This window comes from Lolium rigidum, chromosome 6, assembly GCF_022539505.1.
Source record: "Lolium rigidum isolate FL_2022 chromosome 6, APGP_CSIRO_Lrig_0.1, whole genome shotgun sequence".
Lineage (NCBI taxonomy): Eukaryota > Viridiplantae > Streptophyta > Magnoliopsida > Poales > Poaceae > Lolium > Lolium rigidum.
The window spans coordinates 203,280,635-203,296,197 of record NC_061513.1 but is presented as its reverse complement, the minus strand read 5'-3'; the positions used below and the strand labels follow the sequence as shown (position 1 = coordinate 203,296,197).

General features: G+C 44.0%; 1 protein-coding gene across 1 annotated transcript; it reads right to left on the bottom strand.

The window, feature by feature from the left end:
• Nucleotides 1-11,793: 11,793 nt before the first annotated feature.
• On the bottom strand, nucleotides 11,794-15,095 carry LOC124663690 (zingiberene synthase-like). Its single transcript, XM_047201365.1, has 8 exons — nucleotides 14,973-15,095; nucleotides 14,632-14,884; nucleotides 13,958-14,107; nucleotides 13,747-13,912; nucleotides 13,405-13,623; nucleotides 12,651-12,786; nucleotides 12,184-12,438; nucleotides 11,794-12,084 (listed from the first exon to the last, which is right to left on the bottom strand). Exons 1-8 carry the CDS (start codon nucleotides 15,093-15,095, stop codon nucleotides 11,794-11,796), a joined length of 1,593 nt encoding a protein of 530 aa, XP_047057321.1.
• Between the last annotated feature and the right edge of the window lie 468 nt (nucleotides 15,096-15,563).

Below are 15,563 nucleotides of genomic sequence, written 5' to 3'. Positions count from 1 at the left end.
TCGCGGGCGAACTCGAGATGCCGACGAAGACTGCAGAGCAGGTTGCGGCCGATGTCCCGATGATTCTCGCCGAGGTCTCCTCCTCCGGTAGCGGTGCTCCTCCGTGCGGCGGTGCGGCGGATTGGTCGGCAGAAGGGGAACCGCCGGGTGATGTGACAGTTTGGGGGAGGTGAGAGTGCGGTCGTGACTGAGAGGAAGGAGAGGGGAGCGCTGAAAAGGTATTAACTTGTCAATGCCTACAAGTTGTAGACTAGGGTTTCGCGGAAAGTAGAGGGCAAGTAGATCTCGGAGGTTTCAGCCGAAAGGGTGCTCGACTACTAAAAGCTAGGGTTGGTGTTAACAATGATTCGATCCTATCTTTCTCCCTCAGCCCCCCTTTATATAGGAGGAGCCGAGGTTTTCGTATCGTACAAGTTACAAAGTCAGGGGACTTGTTCGAGTCCTTCTCGTAATGATACAAGTCTATTATTCCTAATCTACCTCTACTTTCCATATCGATGCTTATTGGGCTTCCGAGCTTCCAAAACTTCGGGTCGTGGGCCTCTAGCTATCTCCGGGTACTTTATTCGACAGGCCCATCAGGGATGCCTATGTCAGTAGCCCCCGAGATTTTGCTTGAATCGCAGAATCGAGTAAAATCTCCACTATAAAAACAATCCATAAGTTTTATAAATCTTTGTAATATTTTTGCTCGAAGTATTTATATCTTGTACAGGGATATCGGTGAATGGGGCTGATTCATCTGACGGATCAGGTATCAGTTAACTGCTCTTGTGGTAATCCCGCAAAAACTTACTTCAAGGTCAAGTCATCGAGTACCTAACGCGTCCGTTAGAATTTTTCTTCGCGTCTGTTGACACGGATAAAGTGGGAGAGCGCATTCGGGTGCGATACCACGCCGCATAGGACGGATCCTAGGGACTTACCTTCGTAAAAGATTACAGCATTCAGAAATTTTATCGTGGCAGACGCGTTCTGAGAATATGTTGTCGAGTGCCTTTTCCGGCTGTTGGAATGGCGTATTTCTTCGAGTTATGATGACATAATATCTTGTCCTCCCGATGGGAGTATATTTCGAGTTATATAAAACTCGAAAGTGTGATGATCTCATACTTCATCGGGTGCGCGACCAGCGCTCCCGATGGGAGTAGCCCCCGAGGCTACGGCCAAGTGCTTGAACTTGATCGTAGGCTCAACTTGTATTGCCTTCTCGCTATTTTTATCTCTTTCTCTCTTTTTTTTCCTTTTTTTCTTTCTGTTGCTCCATCTCTTTTTCTTCAATTCCATCGGTTGCGCGACCATCTCTCCCGATGGGAGTAGCCCCCGAGGCTACAGCCAAGTGCTTGTACTTGGTTGCAGGCTCAATCTTTTCAATGTTTTTGCCGACGTTATCTTGTCTTTCACCACCTTGTCCTCTTATCAGAAGTATGAACAATAATTCTGATAAGAGTAGCCCCCGAGCATATGAGCAAATGCTTGTATTTGATCATGGGCTCTCAAAGTTTCTCTTGTCAAAGCACTCGAAATTTTCCTGTCGCTATATTTGATAAAGGTACTCGAGGTTTTCTCTTGAGTAACATCAGTGCTGACGATAGCCATGATTGCTTCCTTGGGAAACCACCGTACCTGTCCCCTCGCTGAATCGTGGGCCCAAGATTTTGCACCGTTGACACGTTGCACAAGTGGGGACACACGTCCTCCGTAACTTCCGGCACGCGCGTAGTAACTCCTGTCCAGTAACTTCTCGTTGAAAAGACCACCGTACCCTTGTGGCACGTGTAACACTAAGACCCTTCATATTTTCATCCAACGGTGCGGCGGGTCATCTCCTTGGTATAAATTTACCCCGTCGTCCTCAGTTACCCATGATACGTCCATTTTGCATCACTATTTTATATCATAATTTGCTGTTATTCATTGATATATTTCATATTTGGAGATGATACTTATGTTATTTCATCTATTTTGCATGTTTCATGATTATTGGAGGATCGCGCACCGGAGTCGGGATTTTGCCGGAAAAAGCGCCGTCGAATGCAATATTTCGGAAGATCAACAGCTGACAGAAATTATATGAAAAATCCTATTTTTCCCGAAGACGAAGGGAGCCGTAAGGGGAGCCGAGGAGGGCCGCCGTGGGCCCACCTCATAGGCCGGCGCGGGCCAAGGCCCGGCCGCGCCGCCTTGTGAGGAGGGGGCCCACAACCCCTCTCGGCCTCCTCTCCTTCGCGTACATCTTCGTCCCGAAAACCTAAGAACCGCAGGATAGTCGCGAAGAGTCACAGCCGCCTCTGCGGGGCGGAGAACACCAGAGAGAAAAGAGCTCTCCGGCAGGCTGAAATCCGCCGGGGAAATTCCCTCCCGGGGGGGGAAATCGACGCCATCGTCATCGTCATCGAGCTGGACATCATCTCCATCATCATCACCATCATCTCCATCATCATCACCGCCATCTCCACCGCTGCACCTCGTCACCGCTGTAACAATTAGGGTTTGATCTTGATTGTTTGATAGGGGAAACTCTCCCGGTGTTGATTTCTACTCGTTATTGATGCTATTGAGTGAAACTATTGAACCAAGGTTTATGTTCAGATTGTTATTCATCATCATATCACCTCTGATCATGTTCCATATGATGTCTCGTGAGTAGTTCGTTTAGTTCTTGAGGACATGGGTGAAGTCTAAATGTTAGTAGTGAATTATGTTGGTTAGTATTCAATGTTATGATATTTTGGTTGTGGTGTTATTCTTCTAGTGGTGTCATGTGAACTTCGACTACATGATACTTCACCATTTATGGGCCTAGGGGAATGCATCTTGTATTCGTTTGCTAATTGCGGGGTTGCCGGAGTGACAGAAACCTAAACCCCCGTTGGTATATTGATGTAGGAGGGATAGCAGGATCTCAGAGTTTAAGGCTGTGGTTAGATTTATCTTAATTACTTTCTTGTAGTTGCGGATGCTTGCAAGGGGTATAATCACAAGTATGTATTAGTCCTAGGAAGGGCGGTGCATTAGCATAGGTTCACCCACACAACACTTATCAAAACAATGAAGATTAATCAGCTATATGAAGCGAAAGCACTAGACTAAATTCCCGTGTGTCCTCAAGAACGTTTGGTCATTATAAGTAAACAAACCGGCTTGTCCTTTGTGCTAAAAAGGATTGGGCCACTCGCTGCAATTATTTCTCTCGCATTTTACTTACTTGTACTTTATTAATCTGCTATATCAAACCCCCCTGAATACTTGTCTGTGAGCATTTACAGTGAATCCTTCATCGAAACTGCTTGTCAACACCTTCTGCTCCTCGTTGGGTTCGACACTCTTATTTATCGAAAGTACTACGATACACCCCCTAGACTTGTGGGTCATCAACCCCCTTCGCCGCGCCGCACATCTTCTTCCTCTTTCTTCTCGCCATTTCCACTGCTTTGAAGCTCCGCGCGAAGCTGCTCCTTGCACTACTCCCTCTTCCTCGTATTGCACACTGCATAGCCCGCACCAAGCGCTGCACATCCCGCACTCCTGACGCCGATGCAGCCATGGAACAGGCCAATATCTCTGGATGGGAGCGTTCGAAGACCACGCCCTAGGACTAGACGATGCTGAAGAAGCCCAGCCTCTTCTCCAAGGACTCCATCATCTTTCCAGGTGATGAGAGCACTCTGCGCCCTCCCATCAACTTCCGAGTAACCTTTGTTGACTTTATCTTCCGCGGCATATCTGTTCCCCTCCATGAATTCCTCCGTGGTTTGCTCTCCATCTACGGGATTCAGCTTCACCATCTGACCCCCAATTCGATTTTCCACATCTCCATCTTTATCACTCTCTGTGAATGTTTCCTTGGCATCCATCCCCATTGGGGCCTTTGGAAACGTATCTTTTACCTCCGGCGCAACAACTCAAAAAACGTCGCCTACAACGTAGGTGGCGTTGTCATATGCATTCGCCTAGATGTCGACTATTTTGACGTCAAATTCGCCGACTCTGTCCAAGGCTGGCGCAGGAAGTGGCTCTATATTGAAGACAAGTCTTCTGTCGGCCACGAATATGGCATTGCTCCCTCTTCCGCTGATGAAGAAATTCAGAGGCGCCGATCTTGGGATGCTGAAGCAACTGCCGAAGAAAAAGCGGCCACAGAAACCCTCATCACTCGCATCTACGAGCTCCAGAATAACAATGGGGTCGAATTATCGGGTCCAGATCATCGCCCATTTCCTTCGCATTTGCATTCAACCTCTTCAAGCCCGAAAAAATCCCATCTGGATGTATTCGGGTCCCGAAGATTCTGACAGGGTTTCTACCGATCTTCCCCTGAAGGTCTTGGAAAAACTTGTTCGACGCTTCACTTCGTTGAGTAAAAACAACGAAGTTCCTTTCTCCTGTCGCGTGGTGCCATTCAGTGGTAGCCACGCTCTTCCCGAAGTAAGTAAAGTTTCTCCGAGTTGTCCTTCTGTTTTTTCGACTGCTATTTTGCTTTTCTTGTGCATTTACCTTAGATTTGCTTTTGCGTTTAATAGAGCCACCAAATTTTGTCTTCTCTCCCCCCTCTTCCTGAAGGTGGAGAAGTAGAAGAGCGAGCCGTTGTCACCGACGACTCGCAAGAAACTTTTTGTCCTGAGAGTGAGGCTGTAGGATCTCGAAGATCCGCAGCGTCCTCCGAAAAAGAAACTGAGTCAGAACGTTCTGACTCTGACTGCTCCGTCTCTCCTCCTCTCGCCGTTTCTCCTGGGCGCAAGAGGAAGAGAGATGATGTCGAAGATTCTGGCACCTCCAAGCCAACTGAGTCGACTGCCGCAGAACCTTCACCTGAAGAGGAGGTTGCTTTCGACCCTTACAGTGATGCTGGCGTCGTTAGCTCGTAAGTTTCTTTGCTGTTTTGTTTCTGGCTAACTCCTTTGTCTTCGGAATGCTCATTTTTCTATATTGACAGATCCGAAGAAGAAGAAAAAGAAGATCTTTCAGTTCATGGTACGGCTCCAACTAGCACGTCCAATACCATGGTTCTGTCTGAAGAACACCGCGCTGCCGAGGAATCTTCACCTCCCCCTCAATAGAACATAGAAGTGTCAACTCCTACCGCCAGCCCCCGAGCCCCCTTGCCGAAGAAAGCGTGGATTGGGGTTGGCGATAGTCATGAGATTATTGCGGGGAGTTCCTCGACTCCTTCCTTGGATGATGTAAGTTCTTTCTTGCTGTTTTTGTATTACCTGTCTATCTTTATCTGGTCGTCGAAATTTACCTCTTCTAGATTTGCTTCCTAACTTGCACTCCTTACAGCCTCCGATGAAGCATCTCATCAACATTGGAACCCAGTTTATTGGGTTTCGTGATGAAGCTGAGGATTTGAGAGGTAAACCCGCTGCATCTTTTCGTGATCTGATTTCTTCGCCTGCCACCTATTTTTGACTTGTGATTATTGATCTGTGCTTCCTGACTATTTTTCCAGAGGCGCCCCGCCAAGCCGAAAAACGCGTTGACGATCTTGCGGCTAAGCTAGAGCTCAGCGAAGAGGCTCGCGCGAAGGCCGAAAAAGACGCCGCTGCAATCGGAGATCTTCCACAAAGGCTCCACGACGCTGAGAATGTTTTGAGCGAGGAGAAAATTTCTCAGCAAATCGCGCGTGAGAATGCTGTCATAGATCGGCTCGACACCCAGAATCGGCGATTCGTTAGTAAGTTTTTTCTTTCGCCTGTCTTTGTTTCTATCTTGGTTTACTTTCTTAAATATTGATGATCTCATACTTTGCTCCAGCAGGAAGGATGGGTGAAGATTTCACCTTGCACGAGGGTGTTGAAGATCATCTTCTCGACACTCTTTCAATCCTTGAGTTGCACCACGATCTAGCACGCAACAATATTTCCAATGCTCGTGCCGCATTTGCGCGACTCTTTCGCCACTTCTTTCCCAAAGAAACACAGCCTACCATCTTCTCCGAGCTTGTCCACCGCTTCCTAGGTAAGGAAGATCCTGCCTTGGTTTATCGACAGGAGAACTTGAAGGTTGGTGTGGAGGGAACCATCGCACTGGTGGCCGGCAGTCAGCAGGACATTGACTGGGCGAAGGCTGGCAGTCCCTCAGGAATGAACAAAGACAAGTGGAAAGCTTTGGTGAAGGCTACCAAGCCTTTCTCGAATAAAATCATCGCCTTTATGAACCCGAAGCCTTCTTCCTCCGCTAGTACTGCCAAGCCGTAGGTCAAGTAGACCACCCTGTCTTTATATTTTGTCTTTCCCCTTGTAGTTGTCGCTCTTGTTGTGACTTGCGACAGCTTTTATCGACTCAATAGGAGTCGACTTTTGTAATGAACATGTAAATATCTTGATGATTAATGAAAATGCCCCTTGCCGAGTGATTGATGTCGATATTTCTTTTTTCCAGTTGGTTTTTGATAACTATACCGCGGCTGCTGGGCCCGCTGATACTTCACCTGCCACATCTTGTTCGAGAAAAACTGCTGCCGGCGATTTTGTAGATGATTCTTCGTGTGCTGATCCCTTACAAGAGTTAGCTGAACTTCGACATCAGCTTCAAGCCATGAAAATACAAACTATCACTATCACGGACCAAATCCGCAGATCCTCTGATCTAGAGAGGACTGCTCTTCGACAGGCGCAAGAGGCCCTGGAATTGAAGGAAACTGTGGTAGCTGATGCATTGCGGGCTACCACTCGTCAAGACTATATGCTAAATCTTATCACTGAAGCAAGTCAGGATATGGCGGGTGTGTGTAATTTCTCGCCTTTCCTTTTCCCTATGATTCTTCATACTTTTCCTTACCCCTTTCTATTTCTTTTGCTTCCCATAGGCTCATTTCTGGACGTCGCTGCCGAGGAACAACGCGTTGATGCGCGAGTTGAAATTCTTCTTCTACTTGCGCAACAAAACAACATCGACTTTTGGACTGATGCTGACCGTTCTCGCCGAATTGTTCGGTTTCAAGACCGCGCTTCCCAGGTTCGGGATTTTCTTGACTTCTGCACTAGCACGCTGGCGATGGTGTACAACGCTATGTTTCCTCGGAATCCTCAGCCTGCAACTCTTCCTGATTTGATGCACAAGTTCAGGAGCGTATCTCAAATCCACGACTTTGTGAAAGCTCAGCTGATGGCTGGCGCCAGGTTTGCTTTGATCTGGTTGAAGATTTGTCACTCGAAACTGGACCTGAACAAAGTTATAGACGTCTGCCATTCGAAATTAAAGCAGAGGAGAAAAAACGTTGATAAGATGAACGATGCGGTGACGCCCATTGCTGAAAAGATGATTGAAGAACTTCTGAGGGAAGATGCTGCTTTCTTTCAAGACTATCATTATGCGGACGCCCTGGACGCTCCTGCTGAGGGTGAAAGAGTCACCATAGATGATTTGTTATAGATTTTCATCTTCTTCCTTCTGTTGTACTTGGTTTGAGCCAGAGTATAAAGTTTGTATATTGCGAGTCACATGTACTGTAAACATTATTGCGAGACTTATGTATAGTCAAAGCGAGTTTATATATATTTTGTTCTTTCCTAGCCCCCGAGTGTCCTCGTTGGCGTATCTATCTTTTAATAATCGCGAGGTTTGCAACCAAGGCGAGTAATTCAGAGCTATGTTTTTATTGTCAAGTATATTTTGTGAATTCTTCGGGTACGAGCCCCCGAGCCATGCGAGAAAAATATATATCACTACTATTTTTATTATATTGCAGCATCGCAAGCCTGCCTCATTAAAAACCTTCCAGCCCCACTCGGTGCCCTGAAAGGAAAAGAGTGCGTCTGAAAACTTGCGAGCTCTTCAGTACAATGTATGTTTACAGAGTCGACTATATTGTTTTCTAAGCGTAGAACCGCCGAAGCTGCGCCACGTTCCATGGGTTTGGCTCGTCCTTCCCTGTTTTCTTGTCCTTCAATCTGTATGCTCCTCCTGGAATTACTTCAGTGACAATGTATGGTCCTATCCATGGAGACTCGAATTTTTCGTGGCTGTCTTGCGTAAGCCGAAGAACTAGATTGCCAACTTGAAAGGACCTCGGTCGTAAACATCGACTATGATAGTTCTTGAGGTTCTGCTGGTACTTGGTTACTCTTGACAATACTTCGTCCCTTGCTTCGTCGAGTGCGTTGGCATCATCTTCCAGTGCCTTTCTCGAAGTTTCCTCGTCATATTCTGTGACTCTTGGAGAATTATGCTCTATCTCTATGGGGAGTACCGCCTCGGCTCCGTGGACTAAGAAGAACGGAGTTTCTTGGGTTGTTGTGTTGGGTGTTGTTCGGATGCTCCACAAAACGTGGGTTAACTCATCAATCCAATTATGCAGCGCTTTCTCCAATGGTGTTACTAGCCGCTTCTTGATGCCATTGCAGATCACACCGTTTTCTTTCTCGAGTTGGCCATTAGTTTGCGGGTGTGCCACCGATGCGAAGTGTAGTTTGATGCCTACTTCTGCGCAGTATTCCTTGAATTCTCGAGATGTGAAGTTGCTTCCATTATTCGTAACTATGCTGTGAGGGACGCAAACCGAAAAACTATCCCTTTGACGAAGTTGACCGCTGATGTAGCGTCTGCCGAAGTTACTGGTGCTGCTTCTATCCACTTGGTAAATTTTTCGACAGCTACGAGTAAATACACGTGTCCTCCTGGCCAGGACTTGTGTAATTTCCCCACCATGTCGAGCCCCCATTGCGCGAAAGGCCACGCCAATGGTATTGGCATCAGCTCTGCTGCTGGTGAATGAGGTTTAGCCGCAAATCTCTGACATGCATTGCACGTGCGCACTATGCCTTTGGCATCTTCGACTGTTCTCAGCCAATAAAATCCTGCCCGAAAAGTTTTGGCTGCTATTACTCGACTGCTTGCGTGGTGGCCGCATACTCCCTCATGTATATCCTTTAATATAACTCGCCTTTCTTCGGGTGTGATGCACCGCTGCAGTACTCCTGAGATGCTCCTTTTGTATAGTTCTCCCTTAACCACGGTGAACGCCTTAGATCGTCGAATAACTCGTCGTGCTTCTACCGGATCTTCGGGTATTTCTTTCCTTGTGATGTATGCCACGTAAACCTGCATCTATGGAACTTCTATCATCATAACCTCGTCAGGTTCCTCTTCATCTTCCGATGCGTTTGCTTCTTGAGCTGCTGGAGCCCCCGAGCCTTCCTTGGCCTTTTCTTTTTTTCTTTGGCTGCTTCGGTGCTTTCTTCGCCTTAGTCGATCTTTCACTTATCTCCTCCCAGAAAATGCCAGGTGGTATTGGTAAGCATTGCGAGCCATGTTTTCTAGAACGTCGGCTTCGTCGTTGCTAAGTCTGCTGATGTGATTTACTTCGCAACCATCGAAGAGTTTCTCAAGTTTGTTGTATATCTCCTTGTATGCTATCATGCTATCATTGACTGCATCGCACTTGTTCATCACCTGTTGATCCACCAACTGGGAATCGCCGAAGATTTTTAATCGAGTTGCGCCACACGCCTTTGCCATCTTCATCCCGTGTATGAGGGCTTCGTATTCTGCCTCGTTATTAGACGTGTATGAGAACGTCATCCGCAACTCTATCGAATTCATACACCATATTGCATCGATTTGGTGTTTGTTACTGAAAGTCTTGTGTGATCTGCTGTTCCGTTGGGAATTAGACGATTGCAACTTACCGCTCCGTGGTTGGCGGCTACGTGCGCAAGTGTGTGGAGTTGCGAATATCTTGCAGGGTTGAGAGCTGTTGCTTTGGTGACAAGGATTGATCGAGAGACTTCGTCGGCATCATACAAGTTGTCTCCACCTCCTCATCGTGTTATCTCCGTTGTGTTCATCGTGTGTTCATCACCACCACCGTTGCTTACTGAGAAGATCGGGCCACCCCTTATCACATCCCTGTGACCTAGTCACATACTTGCAAGCTTCTTGGATGTGATCTCTTCGAGAAGACCCAGAGTATATCAATTCATCATTTTGTTGGAAAAATCCCACTCTTGATCCACGAGCCTCAACTATCACTTTCAGAATATCCAACGCCACCTTTATAATCACCCGATTACGGTGTGATGCTTGATGTCATCAAATTGCTCCTCTGGTGTTAGTGATTGACATGATCTCATGGTCCAAGGATTAGGTTACTTCGTATTTGAGAGTTGTAGCAAAACGAACTTACTGACTCGTTCTTATTGCTATGTTTACTTTGGGTGTGTGTCCATCATATCATTCTCTTAATGACATGATCACGTTATTAACAACATCCAGTGTTCATGATCATGAAACCTTGATCACCATTTAATCAACGAGCTAGTTAAATGAGAGGCTTACCAGGAACTCTTGTTTGTTTATAAAACACACATGTATTAGCGTTTCCGGATAATACAATCATAGCATGAAAAATAAAAATTAATCATAAACACAAAGATATGATAATAAAAACTTCATCATTTCCTCGCACATCTCCAACATGTACACATCTTCGCACAAGGTTCAAGTAGCTGCAAAAAGAGCAAACAAAATAAAATCCCAAAGCGGAGTTCGTTCACCCAACTGAGGAAAGCAAATGAAAAAGCACAGAAAGCACTGTACTTAACTATAGTCTAGAGAGTTTTTAAGATAGCTACAATGAATAAAAGTACCTTGCTGCTCGGTGTTGTCGTTTGGTATGAACGAGTGTATGCATATGATGCACCTTGTCTTCTCGCTCTCTGCTCAATTCTGGGATTGTACAGGCGGGCAGTATGGGCATACGTGCTTGTGCCACTGCTCGTTAAAGTTACAGAACATCACCAAGTTTCATTCTTCATGTCGATACTGGCACACAGTACATGCGTAGGTGTCGGTACCAGTGCTCGTTGAACATCCTGAACATGGAGGCATTTCTTTCGCCCATCGGTATTCGGTATAGTCAGGCAGTAAGGGCACTGGTGCTCGTTAGATACTTAGAAACCTTGATTGTATGCATTGGGGATGGCTAAATTCTCCATTCGCTTGGCAAGAGTTGTATAAAGGTCATGTTGGAGCATCCAATGTCATACTTAAGGTTGTGGCAGCTGTATTTGGCACTGTTATTTTCCGGCGTGGCAGGATATCACAATAACATTAATATGTTTCGGTGCTCTTGATTGTTTGAGAGACTTGCTAAAGGCCAAGCTCCGAAGTGCAACTATGATATCAATGGTCACTAATGCACCAAGTGGTACTACCTAGCCCATAACATCTATCCAAAATGATCGATATTTGTGAAGATAATCCCAACCCCGCATGTCATATTTTGTTTGTTTGTTGGCTACATAACAAGAGAGATGTAGGAAGGATGTGGAGTGGGTGTTTGGCGTGCTTTTAGTTTGTTTTTCTATGAAATAGTGATATGCGCTATCTATGTTTAAATTATTGTTGAATTAATTTATATGTTAAAATTACTACATAATATAATTGTATCATTTAGATAGAAATATAGACTTATTAACGTGAAAGTAGCCCACAGTGTGAATGGGGCCGGCTCCGCTAGCGCAGCTAGCCACATAGGTGGAGACATGTGTCCGAGCACCACATAGCGGCCGGACACATTAATGGGATGCCCGTGATGATGCTCTTAGGCACCATATTACATATGAACAACTATATTCAGAAAAATAGGTGGCTCACATCATTTCGAGAGTACTGAATAACCCTTCTTCTTTCTGATCACCATCGGACGATATAAACGGCTCAATCAAGGGTTTTATTTTATAAAGCACAACATACATCCATGTAATGTAACCAATAAGTAATCGTGTCTGGTGTAGAAAGAGCTAATCGTGCCTCATCTTATCAATGAACTTTCGCCTCATGTTGCCATTAACAAACTGGTTCCACGTAAAGCAACGTGATCATTCCCTTGATGTCGTGCGAGGAAGTGAAGGCGTCGCCATGCTTGTACATGTTGTTCACCGTCCTCGCGAAGTTGACGACCGTTCGCGGCACGGCCAGCGGCTGCTGCTTTGTTGGCTCGACGCAGTATCGCACCATGTCCTTCCACGAGTTCTCGACGAGCTCTTTGATCTTCTCGCGCGCGTCGTGGATAGTTGCGCCGTGCTCCTCCATGTAGCACTGGATCGTAGAGACGTAGTGGTCTCCAGTTTGCTCACGCTGAAAGATCTTAAATGTTAGTTTTTTCTACAGATATTTTAAATGTTACTAGAATGGAAATGCATAGTTACATCAAAATGTGCAAAGACAGAGACGCACCTGGCTTGATACAATATCATTGGAGAACCGTACAAACATATCAAATGACTTGAAAAGTTGTGGATAACTCAAAACCCACTCGAAAGTGTCATTCGAAACTATGTCACCTACTCCAGCAAATAATGAAGCAGAAGTTAATGTAAATCCTCCACTGCTTCTCGCTGAGACCTCAAGATGTTCATCCAGCGTTTTTGGCACATAATTTTCATCACGCCATTTTAACTCCTTCGTGTATGCCTGAACTAATCGCGTCAACTGCATGGTTGATCGAGTTGAGTATGAGCAAATCTGAATTGAAACTCCCATTTTAGGACAATCTTAGCTATATACGCAGGCGCTGTTATATAATATTTTACAGCAAAATAATTGAGAAAGTGTGAGAATACAGTTATAAAATTTACTAATTCTAGTTTCAAAAAAAAAAATTTTTTTTTTTACTAATTCTACATCTTTGACAGAATACTTGCCGCTTCTTTCAGATAAAGTACATGGTGTCTCTTCCCAGGTCCTAGTTCATCCTCAAATGAACGAAATGTCTTCAATAGATATAAGTAGAAACTCTTGATGTATGACGGAAGTAGTTCTGTTGCGCTTTCATCCCACCTGCATTGTACCGTATATATTATATGAACACGTGCATGGACTTAGTTATACTTTGTTTGGCATTGCCCATGACTTTGTTTTGGTAAATCTCCATAGTAATTACGACTAGTCTATACTTAGTTATGTCTAATTAATTGTACAGACATACATGCATGTTTTGATTATTTTTAAAGCTAAAAAATGATGTAGATGATTCGAGTTTATGAAAAGTTTGAAATGGGTATTGCCTTTGTTTGCCATTGCGCATCACTAGATCGTTAATTTGAACAATTTAATACAAATTATACACCACAAAAAGTATATTATTAAAAGTAGAACACCTGATTTTTCTCTTGATATATATTTTATAATATATACCTTATATTACGTTGGTCAAAATTATGACATAGGGATACCTATAAACCAGGATGGGGGGAGCAGATTATATATGTAGTTTACATATTGGTCCACCAATATCCATCTTCTGTAAGATAGGCCATTTAATTGTTATGCGTCCACATGTTAACATGCACAGTTGATGCCAGATATGAACAAGAATTGATGATAACCTAAAATAAAGTAAAATAATATCTGAAACTAGTTTAAGAGAATATGTGAAGCTAACTTAAGAGGTTTGACCTGTTAATTGCTTCAGCAAGTTGCATGCTCTCTTCGGTGGTGCCATATGTGTCAAAGATATCATCCAGTATGGTCATAAATGCTGTCATCTTTGTAAGTATTATCCGGGAATGAGAATATTGAGGTTCATAACATGCTCCGTTCATCCAAAAATACATCTCCACTATTCTATCTCTAGAAAAGCCTAACTTTGATTCGTCATGGAGCTCCTTCCACCAACTGCAATGGCACACACAAGAGAAATTCCAATTAGCAATTGTGTGATTCAAATAAATCAAAGGATCCCTAGGTTAATGCATTCTTCTTTGGAAGTAAAACAAAGTGGAATTTCCATAAACTTACAGTGTTATATTGTTTAACTCCTCACAATAAAGAAGTTGCAGAAGATTGAAATTCAACTTTGCAAACTCCAATATGGATTCATTTTTTGTAGGATCATTCTCATATATAGGGATGTAGTTTCTCATTTCTACAATGCGAGCTCTTCGGAAAAGAGGAGCTTCAAGGGCTAAATATACTCCATTGGGTGGTGGTGATAATTGCTGTAATACACCTTCAAGGTGGCTTGTAGTGAATTTTATGGCTTCATCGAGCACTTTTTCTCCATGTGTCCTAAGGTATGCTGCATCATAGAGGCTCAAAATACTTCTTGTATTGTTGACCACAAAATTACCTTCATCATCTTTGAAACCAAGGAATACATCTGCATGGAGTTGGTAAAAAAGTTAATACATATTAAGCGTTTTTAAAAAGAATATACAACAATTTTTTACTACAGTTCCCATCGAACTACATATATACTACTCAGATTATACTAACGTACATACCATGTACGATTTATGCACATTTATGTGTTCTATCTGATATACAGTGCTACTAAGTTATATCCAATTGATATTTTATTTATATTTCCATCTTAAGGTTGGCTTCTCACCTTTAGCTTGTGATTTCGGGTTTTAACTACATATCTAAGTTGCCTCTGATATCTGTACCAGCTATTTCTAATCTTGAAGTTAACTAATATAATAAAACATTTGCTCTTGTAGTTTGAATGTGGCATCAAAATGTTTTGATTTGGGGTCAACATATTGATATTGGTTGGCAAGTAAAATAAGATACATTCATCAGGAGGTACTCAAAATTAAGAGAGAACTTGCGAACCCTGGTAACAAGTTAAGGTGTTTTAACTATTCCATATATCTAAGAAAAGTGCACAGAGAACCATACCAGCAGATACATCATAACCGTTCTTCCGCAGAAGATAAAATCGAAGCGAAACAAAATGTAGATCTTCACCTCTGATATCAGAGTTGTAAATAATGTGCAGCAGCTCGTTGATCTCATTCTCATAGTAAATATCTAACCCGAGTCGTTGTAACGTGATTATGAGATCCAACATTTTGGGTAATTCATTTGTGCTCTTTACTATCTTCCTAACCTCTTCTGTTGACACGTCAGCCTTTTCTCTCATGCATGCATGCTGCAAATCAAGGATTGATGTTTATGGTTAGTGTAAATTGTAAATTTTGAGCCATATTTTGTGTGCGTAAGAATGTGCCGTCTGTTACCTTCGGAGCAGTGGGTGGCTGGTAAGTGAGGAAGAAATCACCCCAGAGGCTAGGATGGAAGCTAGGTGGCGGAGCCTTTGGCGTTCCTTCAGCGTTGGAACGAGCAGGCGTCGTTGCCGCCATCTTCTCCATATCAACCAATGATGTAAGTTGTTTTTCTGGTCTCTTAATTCGATCGCTTGATAAGTTGATATGCCCTCCTGTTTCTGTTGCACCGGGTATTTATAGACGATCGGTATATGCCTACACGTGTTGATAAGCATGACAGTGATATGTGTAGAGCTATAGGTTGCACTATGCAGCAGGGAAGTTACGTGTGTGCTTTTAGTGGTTGCATCGCATTTGTTTATTGACCAAAGGCTGCGAAGAGTACTACTCCTAAAACTTGAGCATTACGATTGCACTACACCTGCCTGAACTTAGAGCATCTCCACCGGTTTGTCCCATTATCGCCGGTAGGGATGTCGGCATTGTTGTATAGGGTGCAATATCCTTTATTTGGGGGAGTTGCTCCCACACCAGAGCGCCCCATACAACAGCTCCGATAGATGATTTGAATTGAAAATTTAAATAAAAGCATAGAAATTCGAA

Excerpts from the sequence above, each read along its gene's own strand:
- LOC124663690 (XM_047201365.1), bottom strand. The coding sequence starts at position 15,095 with ATGGCGGCAACGACGCCTGCTCGTTCCAACGCTGAAGGAACGCCAAAG. Across the intron at positions 14,108-14,631 it reads CGGTTATGATGTATCTGCTG|ATGTATTCCTTGGTTTCAAA; the intron begins GTATGGTTCTCT and ends AACTCCATGCAG. Across the intron at positions 12,085-12,183 it reads ATGATATTGTATCAAGCCAG|CGTGAGCAAACTGGAGACCA; the intron begins GTGCGTCTCTGT and ends AAGATCTTTCAG.